This window comes from Centroberyx affinis, unplaced genomic scaffold, assembly GCF_046629955.1.
Source record: "Centroberyx affinis isolate AG114_WGS23_722 - 3 ecotype Tasmania unplaced genomic scaffold, CSIRO-AGI_Caff_v1 ptg001377l_1, whole genome shotgun sequence".
Taxonomy (NCBI): domain Eukaryota; kingdom Metazoa; phylum Chordata; class Actinopteri; order Beryciformes; family Berycidae; genus Centroberyx; species Centroberyx affinis.
The window spans coordinates 57,926-68,628 of record NW_027279861.1 but is presented as its reverse complement, the minus strand read 5'-3'; the positions used below and the strand labels follow the sequence as shown (position 1 = coordinate 68,628).

At 47.6% G+C, this 10,703-nt stretch overlaps 1 protein-coding gene across 2 annotated transcripts in view; it reads right to left on the bottom strand.

The window, feature by feature from the left end:
• Positions 1–833: 833 nt before the first annotated feature.
• The window catches only part of znf438 (zinc finger protein 438), a 35,964-nt gene continuing 26,094 nt past the window's right edge, over positions 834–10,703 (bottom strand). Inside the window, exons 3-4 of one of the 2 annotated variants that reach the window (XM_071526021.1) lie at positions 1,819–3,617; positions 834–1,533 (exon numbers count right to left, since the gene is read on the bottom strand). In XM_071526021.1, the coding sequence (XP_071382122.1) occupies positions 933–1,533; positions 1,819–3,584 (2,367 nt within the window). In that variant the 5' untranslated portion in view covers positions 3,585–3,617 and the 3' untranslated portion in view covers positions 834–932. The remainder of the gene's footprint in view (positions 1,534–1,818; positions 3,618–10,703) is intronic. The other variant, XM_071526022.1, reaches the window with a different exon arrangement.

Sequence of the window (10,703 nt, the reverse complement as noted above, 5' to 3'; positions counted from 1 at the left end):
TTTACTAAATCAACAGATAGTATTCTGTCAGTGGTTAAAAGCTTAAACGCAAAATTCACTTCTACAATCACTAGTGTGAATAGACCCTTGGCATATCACAGAAAACACATATAGGCATTTATTAACAAGTCAAGGAGATTAAACTTGGCCTTCAGAGGACCATGCTGATTATGAGCCACATGACGCATGGATACGATTTTTTCAGAAAGGCCACAAGGATGTCACTTGGGTGCTGGTTAAGAAGGCGCTCCTTCCTGGGTCGAAGTTGAAAGAGGACCCTAATACTGCCCTCAGTGGGACTGTGAAAGTCTGCAACAAGTTCAAGTCATAACTGAAGATTCTGAATTTCCGTTACTGGAGCAATGTTATATAGAAGGGTTGTACAGTGATTGATTTTTCAACCGATAATAATCAAAGGCCAATAAATGAAATGTCTGCCAGTGTGATAGTAGACAGTGTGCCCTTGTTATGAGATTTACATTTCTCAGTATTTTAACAGTTTTACTGTGTCTGCTAGGTTATAAATTACCCTTTAATGACATAGTTAAATAAGCAGTAGAAAAAAATATCATTTAATTTCCAACAGGATATTAAATACATACTTCCAAACAAAATGAATTCCAAAAACTGAACAGTGCAATCAAAATAACCACATGAAAAATAATATAGTTTATAAAATTGGATTCTCTGATCTAGAGAGAATATCCCTCATGAATTGTAGCACAAAAATCAATTTTCACCATTGGCTTGATGTACTTTTCCCCTTTTTTTTTAGGACCAAGTCAAATGCCTCAGTTGGTGAAAGATGAAACTAGTGCTAAAACACATGAGAGAAACTCTCCATCCCTGTGCTACTGACTATTGTTAGGACTGAGTGTGTATGAGGAAGAGCCACAGTGAAGGGCTCGATGCCCATCCAAGGGCTAGGCTGGCTAGTGTGGGCTCGGGGCAGGAGTGTCCAGGTCCCCCTCCGCCTCCCCCTCTCCCTGGCCGGAGTAGGAGCTCAGGGCGTCCCAGAGTAGGCCGGGCTGCTCACAGTGGTGGCGACTCCTCCAGTGCTCTATCACCCCCTCTTTAGTGTCCAACACCTCGCTACACAGCACACAGTTAAAGGCTGATCCTGCCGCAAGGACCCCGAGGCCTCCGCCGCCGTCCGGTGAGGAGGGGGTCCCGCCGTCCTCCCCCTCCCCTCCGTCTCCGCGGTGGTGGGACAGGATGTGCCTCTTGAGCTTGGAGAAGGAGAAGAACTCCTCGTCGCAGCTGCCGCACTTGACCAGGTTGCGCTTCTCGTTGAGCTGCCGCCAGTAGTGAGCGGCGTGCTTCACTAGCTCATCCTCAGCCTCGCGGCCCCCCCGCAGGGCCTGGCCGTCATGCAGCCGCACCTGGACCTCCTCGCCGTGCACATAGAGCAAGTGCAGCTTCATGTCAGCGAAGGTGGGTGTGATGGCCTGGCAGCGGCCGCACTTAATCTGCAGCTCCACCGGGTCTTCACGATCCTGGCCCTGCTCATCTGACGGCTCTGGAGAGTTGGCCCTGGGGAAGCGATATGGAAGGTGAGCAATGGAAGAATGAAACAATATATCACTGCATTTTATCAACACTGCCTCATAACAAAGTGTTGAACACTTTGTTATGAGGCAGTGTTGATAAAATTGCTTTTCCATGATAGAGGCCCTATCGAGAAATCAATCAAATTCTTTAGCCCTCTCATCTATCTTTATGTTGATATCCATACCAAAAAACAGCTAAAATGGTCACAATGAAATAATGCTGAAAAATGTTTTTGATTAATCTATCTCTAAGCGTTCATAATCTTACCCCTCAACAGGTACATCATCCTCATGTTGGCTGATGGAGGGCTCCACAGTCAGCACCACCTTGTGCACCTCTCTCAAATGACTGAAGTACACTCCCACGTATCCAAAGGCCTTCTCGCAGAACTCGCAGCACAGGGTCCTCCGCGGGCGTCCCTCCGAGTGGTGAAGCTTCATGTGGGTGCTGAGGCTGCCGGAGTGGGCGTAGGCCTTGCGGCACACTGGGCAGACGTAGGGCCGGCTGTTGGTGTGGCTGTTCATGTGGCTCTGGAGGTGGTGCTTGAACTGGAAGCAGCGGCTGCAGGTGGGGCAACGGTGGAGCGGACGGCTGCCTACGAACACTCTCTGATGGGAGGCGCCTCTCAGGTGGAGGGTTACTGGGGCCGGTTGGGGAGGACAGTCCAGGGCCTTGGTTGTGGCGGCGGAGAGCTGATGACCCAGTAGGAGCTCCTGTTCTTGGCCATCTGAGGTAATGGCAGGCAAGCTGACCAGCTGGGGAACCGTCTCCATAACCAGCATGGGCTTGGGTCGGATGCTGCGGTACTTCTTCGAAATATCAACTTCCTTTTGTTTGGAGCCTGGAACAACCACTGGGGGTTTTTCGGGGACCCTCCTACGGAAGAAAGACAAGGACCTCTTCTTCCGCGCCTCAAATGCTAGGATGTCTTCCATTGTCTTTCTCTTCCTCCCCCTCTTCTTGCCAGGTGGTTTCTGGAGGGCTCCCAGCACAGGCAGGAGTGTGGTCTTGGCCTGGGGCTGTAGAAGGGAGTTTGGCACCTGGTTGTGACTCAAGGCTTCAGCTGTCTCAAGGGTCTTGGCTGTGGGATCTAAGGGGCTGCTGAGGCCCGTCTGGCTGGAGAAACCCTTCTTCTCTGGGGACAAGGTGCTGAGCTTGGCAGCTGGGATGAGGGTGCTCTTCATCTTCGAGTAGGGCAGGATGGGCAGTTTGCCCTTGGGTGGGGAGGGGATAATCTGGACCGCTTTGCTGAAGATGGCCGGGGACAGGACAGTGATACTGCCTGGAGGCTGGGCTGCAGCAGGCTTGGTTTGGCACGGCCTCAGTGTGGTCTTACCCCCTTCCTCCGGGGCTTTGCCTGGGGAGCTTTTGGCAGTAGCAGGGGGGTATTGGAGGTTCTGGAGTAGGCCGGCTGTAGCAGGCCGTTCAGAGCCATCCGGTGCTCGCTCCAACTGAGAGCCCGGATATAGGACAGCATTGTCTGGGAGCAGAGCTGTGACGGAAATCTCAGAGGAGGCCGGATCAATCAGGATTACCTGCTCTGAAGGTTCCACCTTGGGGATCGGGTTTTCCTTTGTGTCCTTGGACTCCAGTTGTTTTTTCTTCATCACTGATGACGGTCCCACCGCCACCGACCTCGTCCGTGTTGTCACAGCAACCTTGGAAGGCGTTTTCACCCTGGTGGCTGGTGGCGGTGATTTCACCTTTTCTGTGGTCCCCTTGCTCCTCACTGGCTGGTACCTGGGAATGGGCAACTTGAGGTTCTTTTGGATTGGCTGGGTTTGTTGCTGTTGCTGCTGCGGTGTTTGAGAGGAGACAGAAGGGGGCAGTGCCACCAGGGAGAAGGTGCCATCCTGACCCGCTATCTGCATCAGTGCATAGTTTTGGGTGGGCACAATGATGGACTTGGGGCTGGAGGCGGTGGTGGCCTCGGGGAGGGCAGAGGGAGGCTGGCAGGACAGGACCGCAGGGGAGGGGGAGGGCACCATGGCCGGGGCCTTAGGGGCGATGCTCCGGAACTGGAGGCTCTTCATCTGGCATGAAGGGCTGGACTCACTGGCTGCCTACTGGAACACAATAACAAAAATAGGGTTGTAGTTATTGGTCTGAAACTAGGCTAATCAGCCTTAAATTGCTCTTATCAGACATCAAGTTTCCACATCAACAATGACGTCCAACATAATATGTAATTGCAGTCTAAAGTCTCTTTTTGATCTAACATAATTTCTAGGAATAACCGAGACAACTACATGACCTCCTGCTGTATTCTGCCAAGGTTATTACTATTAATGCAGCAGGATCTCACAGCAGAGGGCCTCAGTTGCTTTAATGGTGTCATTACAGTACAGGCCAAGCTGAAGAGAAGGAAACACACACTGTCAAAAACACAGGCATGTCCAGGAGTGTGACAAGCTGCCTATTTACCCATGTCTCTCTGTACACACACACACACACACACACACACACACACACACACAGAGAGCAGAGTCTCTCTCTCCCCCCAGGCCCAGGACAGAGTGCCCCCTTTGATTTGGGCTCAGCATGCAGCCATGGTTCATGCTGGGGCTCGGCGGGGTGCTCCTTGTACCCCCCCTCACTTCCTGGAAGGATCAGCCAGTGGAGCGTGAAAGCCGCCCAAGGGCAGGATCTTTACCAGATGAAGAGGGGCTTCCCTCTCATCTCCCTCCCCACACTGACCAGCACCGCAGCCTGGCCAAAGGCATTAAGGTTGCCCCCGACAAAGCCCTGGATTCACTCTTTCACCCTACACTCACAAATAATGTTTCACAGTCGCCCACTGGGGGTGATGCTTTGAAAAAGTGTATCTTGCCATTCTGAATGTTACTGTGCTGCAAACAAACACACTAGTGACTTAAGAGGTAAGTGTATAACCTCAGAATGAATCTTTTGAGTCTTTATCATCTCAATCTTTTTTTACAGTTTCCATTCATCAATCAAAAGCCACAGGTATGGCTTTAAAAAACAATGGTAAAATACCTTTCATTTATATCAATACTGTATCTTCATATCAAAAGGAGGGAGAGATTACAGTGGAATGCTTCAAAAGGGCCTAATAGTAAACAGATTTTGAGGTTAGAATTTCACATTATGATCCGACTTTCAATAGCAGCCTTTGATACGGGCATAGTTCCAACTTCACTCTGTGATACTAATCGACAAAAACCGCAACAGTCTGGATGTGTCACAAAAGGCAAATATTCAGCAACATGATTTCTCTTGACAAAAAAAAAAAAAGAACACTGTATTCATTTTCAAAGGACTGTGGGCAAGAAGCTTTATAGGTTCAAAAAGAGGGGGAAGAAAAGAGAAATAAACTGAAAAGGGCATATTGTTTAACAGCTGGAAGTATTTCTGTGAGGAGAGATTATTTATACAGTACCCCTACCGCATTACGACTCCATAAAGCTGGAGATATTCCCTCTCTGTGTGGATAGTTGATTCCAGTTCGACTGTGACTTTGGCCGAAACACTGGGTGGAATAAAACCGTGGGATATGGATTCCTCCGGGGATTTGATGTGGCTATAGAGGGTAGGAGAATGAAGGGGGGGGGTTGGCCCAGACAGGCAACCCATGGCGGTTCGTTCCATCATGTGAGAGTTTACAGTTGGACACGAGGGGGAAAAAGGTGTGTGTCAACAGCTGTAGAAGGAGGCAGCGCGCCTATAATCCTTTTGTCACAGACGATTCAGCAGAGACGTCAGCTGACACCAACTCATTCCACGCTAAAACAAGTGGAGCTTTACACCTTTCTCTCTCATTCCACCTGGAAAAGTAGGAATGCTAGAAGCCATTGCAGTGGGAGCCCAGACAGTTTAGAGGAATGTTCCATTTAAGCTATTAGAAGACATCTGAAATCCCAAACAAACAACGTGTTTCACACTAGACGATGTGACTTAATTGAATTTCTTGTCATGATGTTGGGAAGGTGTGCACTTTAGCTGATAAGATAAGGAGCACTGATCGCCCATGAGGTAACTGGATCCACAACGATCCTCAATGTGGTCTGTAAGTGTGCACCATTTTATCACAACACAATCAACAAGAGGCACTTGAGCTGCCTAATTGTCCCACTGATTGTCCTCATTAATATGCAAAGGTACATATCAGCAAGGTACTCTAAAATCTAATAAGATCATTTGCTCTATAAGGGGAACCTGTGGTGGAAGTATGAAGTTTCTGTCATGTATTGTTCTTGAGTTATTCACAAGAATGTGTCTAAATACAGACAGACAGACAGACAGACAGACGCCACCATTATGACATAATGTCCCACCATGGTGGAGGGACATAAAAAGAGGCAAAAGGAGCCGGATAACCAATATTTATTAAGCTAAAATAATTTCCCTAAAATAATTTCCATTAGTCATATATTACTGTATGATCATAGGATTTGAATTTCATCACAAGAGATTTCTGTGATGTGATCCACACAAGTCTTATTCTCACTTTTCATTCGGCAATTTGTCATGAATTCTTTTCTGTGAGCTCAACTTTCACTAGCACTGACTACTACCAGTCTTCACTTCCTCACTGTCAGGAATTGTAACCTTGCCCATTTCACAGTAAAGGGGTCCGTCCAGATGTGAGTCGTGAAAATGAAACTTGTTCGAAATAATCTTAATGGCTCAACTGGATTGAGAGACAGGACATTGAGTCCTCAAAACTGTAAGTCAAGACCCATTGTTTGGTCTTGACCAAACAATGGGTACGTTTTCACAGTATGGTCGGATGTTAGAAGCTCCTCTGGTCTTTGGGCACATTAAGCCACAGTGATTAGTTCAGATGGAAAGAAACAGTGCTGGCCTAATGCTAGTCTCTGGAGACCCTCCAGTGTGAACTACAGTTGTATTACATACACACACACACACACACGCACACACACACACACACACACACCATGGGCACACAAACGCACACGCTCTCAGAGCTCTATTACAGGAAGTGCGCTGATGGGGCAGGTGAGTGTGCATGTGTGTGTGTGTGTGTGGGTGATGATGACACATCTGGTTATTCACTGTACAGAACAGGGCAGTGAGAATGCCTCCTTACAGGCCTCGGTCTATAAGCTATCCATCTATCTATCCATCCATCCATCCATCATTTCCCTCCCCCTGCATCCCCTCCTCCCCTCCTCCCTCTTCCCTTCTCATTTTGGGATCTTCCTCTCAGCGTGCGCCTCCATCCTGTTAACAACTCTCTCCCTCCCCTATTCACGGACCAACCCGAATGAGGGAAGAAGGGAGGAAGATACAAGGAGAGGAGTAACCTGCCCTATCATCGTCATTCTCCATTTTCTTATGCTGGTTCTTGCAGCATTGAAAAACAAATGAGACAGGGAGAAAAGAGGGAAACGGGCTGGAAAAAAGCCAGAGAGCCGCAGATGCTTAAGAGGCCGGCCTGTACACCTGCATCTGATCACAATGATCTAGAAACAGCAGGGAGGACAGCAGACACACAACGGTCAAACTACCGACAGTAGAGTAACAGATTCAAAGACAGCGGCTACGGTTACATGCAGAATGTTTTATCATCCCGAATGAATAGAATTTCTAAATGAACTGTCAACATGAACGCTGAATAAACTGATCTAATAAGCTGTGTGCTTACATGCGTCAAAGCGTGTAATCAGAATAAAAAGTTTTTTGACATGGGTGGTTGAAAAATCCTGCGTTCTATGCATTGTGTTCTGTGCACAATTATTACGTTTCTGTTCTTTTTAATTAAGCAGCCGTTTCAGCAGGATACACTCCTCCTGCACCTATTCAACTATGCATATCAAAAAAGGATGTATGTAACTGCAGCCATTCTTTCAAACCTTTTGACTATTGAGGCATTCAAAAATTCTTTTAAAGAAAGCTGTATTGCCCACGGACCAGGTCTGTTTTGGTTCTCCATGTTTTAGACTCTCCCAAAAACTCATCTAAGTGGATCAATATGCACATAAAGAATATTATGTATTCAAACCAGAGAGAGTAGTTGGTCTCACATGACTATTAGCTGATAATATTCTCCTATTGAATCGATTATCAAAAGGTTTATATAGTTTAAACAAAATTGCACTCAGAGTGGGCTAGTTTATTCTGTTTGAGGTTACAGGAGGCATTTTTATTCTGATCTGGGGTATTATTGCGCTTATTCATGGAATATTAGGCTGCATATAATCCCAGCTATTGAAACTAAAGAGAACGAGAAAGAGTAGGATGAAAATAAAAACAGCAATATGTTGATGAGGGTTTACCAAGATTAACCTCCCCAGCTTTCTTCTACATTCAATCCAGCCTCCACTCAAAGGCAACATGAGGCTGTTGTGGTTGAAAAATGGTGATTCTTCATTGATTAAGGGAATACAAGTAAGATTGGCACTGACTTGGCAAATACACAACAATGATATCCATCCGTGTTCAAATACACGGAATCAGGTTAGCCTACATGGCTCAGATGCTGTTTCAATGATTGAAGATACCTAGACACTGCACCCCTATGGTTAACTTTTACTATTACTATGATTCAACTGGCCATGTCCTGCTTCTGTGGGGAATAACACAGTGGGGTTTGGGAGAAATGCACGGGGAGGTCACAGACGCCATTCAATCTGCCACTGGCTTTGAAACGCCAAGCGCTCTAATCTGACTGCGGTCAGAGGTCAGGGCTAGACTGAGGGGAACCGGGTTTCTGGCTGCAGGAAGAGGGACAGAGGGAGAGAGAGGGAGGGAGGGGGTTGGATCCACAGAGACAGATTATCAGGTAAGGCCAGAGGGTGAGAGGTGAGGTCCTGCTGTTTATGTTGGAAACAGGTCAGGGTTGAGCAAGAGGGCAGCACTGGGACGGGCCAGGCATCCACCTGGAATGGAATGGAACCGTATGAAATGCACTGAAGAAGCTACACACACACATATATATATATATATATATATATATATATGTTCTGCACACACCCTCAAAACTGGACCTGGGTCACGTGAAGAGGCGGTGCAGCCAAGGCCGATGGGCTAGCCAGCCGAAACAACCTGCCTATTGTTACAGAGTAATACGATTTTGCCAGCAGTGACAGCTCCGTTTTGTGAAATGTCAAAACATGGATAACGCTGTGTTTTGGTAGCATCCCTGATGCATTCTCCGATTCCTCTCCGCTTTTTCTTGCACTTGGCCAACCACTGTTTAAACTGCAGAGTCCAGCGCTTTACTCCAAAACTATGCAGACCGCGGCTTGGGCCCAACGACAAGACAACCTGGTCTATATCAAGAAGAGTTAGACAACCGAGAAAACTTCCCATGCGAACATGTCATCCATCGGATAGTGCTTGTTTATAGTAGAGAATGGGAAAAGGGAGACAGGCAATATTTTTTTTTTATATAGTAAACTAAAATACAAAAAAAGACATCCAAGGAAAAGAGAAGTCTTGGGGGGGAGCAGACCAGTGAGAGGTTTGTTATCTCCCTTGTAGGTGAGAGCAATGCTCATCTGGGACTCAAAGATAGAGCCTGGAGATGGAGGGGGTCTGGAATGAAGTTAGTGTGTGTGTGTGTGTGTGTGTGTGTGGGAGGGAGGGCTAAAGACACAGCAGAGGCCAAGCTCCCCCAGGTTTTAGCCCAGATGAAAGGCCAGGATCTGGGCTAGATAAGAGGGCAGATCGCGGGGGGTCGGGGCCAGCCGGCTGTGAGAAGCCATGTCCAGCGGCCATGTTCCCCCAACCTCATCTCTCTCTCTCTCTCTCTCTCTCTCTCACACACACACACACACACACACACACACACAGCCACTGGGATTAGTGAGCGTGAGAGAGAGTGAGAGAGGTACAAAGAGTAAAAATACTTAAATTTCATCCCTCTCTCTGTTCTCTTAGAACTGTCAAAAACTCCAGCCAGAATGAAAACACAATAAAAAAGCTTTTCATGGATCTGGCAGCCCAAGAGGAAATCAGATCATTCCATTTTTTTTCCTCCTGAGTGAACTCAAGAGCTATCTGTGCTCGATTGCTTCTTCCTGCATGCATGCTAAGCGCTCATCTTTCCTCTGTAGGGGTAGATATTCTCCAGCCTGAGGTATGTGTGTGTGTGTGTGTGTGGTGTGTGTGTGTGTGGTGTGTAGGAGCAGTAGGAGCAAGGCTCTCTCTCCCAGGAGCGAAGGCGGTCAGGGGGAAAATGAAATCAGTGTTTGCAGAAGTCCTTGTTTCATCCCAGAGCTCTGCTGAGTGAGAGGGCCAAGGAGGAGAGGGAGACTGTGTGTGTATGCGCACACACACACACACACACAAAATGGAAATATGGTAGCCTACAGCTGCTCCTTTTACCCTTTTACTGGACAACAAACAGAAAAAGGTGTTGCAAGAGAGAACATACCAACACCATATGGTATTCATGGCACACACACCTACACACACACACAAATGCACACACAGGACCGTATGTCATCCACTGTCACCTGAGCAAATCAATGGGAGAGAGAAATCCATTCCAATTAGGACCCCGTCGCTCTGCCCTGCATGGGAATGTAGATTAATCGATAGAGAAATCCCACTGCTAACGACAGAAAAACCCGCCGCTCCTCGAATAGAATACGCAAAACCGAGACTCCGGGCGTTTTGCTTTCAATGACATTTACATCTAAAAAATACGCTAATCCATCGTATCTCTTTTCCAGGTATAGATATACCTAGGTAAGGTGGAAAACATTCCTTACATAGCTTAAGGATTTCTGAGAAGTGGTAATTTCCAGAAAAGCTGGGCCCTCATAGAAGAACGAAGCACTTCCCTTTCAAGGCAGGATGCTGTAAACCCCTGACAACCAACGACCTTTGACCCGACGTCCAACAAGGCCATGTGTCATTCCCGGGAAGTCGTCACGTCTTCAATCATCCGCGCTCACAGACGAACCAGCGTGCACACAAACACACAAACAATCGGTCACACGCACACTTCGGTGACGCGGCCGTCGGCTCAGAGCCGAGCGGCGTCGACGTGGAATGGAGGTGACATCAGTGTGTGTAAATGTGCGTATAGTGTGTGTGTTCAAGGTCTGATGGGCTAACGTGAAGCCCTCGGGCGGCCAGTACTGTGTTAGCCATCCGGATGCTCGACACTAAACCTTTACCTGACCTTTCCCTCTGCCGTGACATTTGGACCCTCCTGA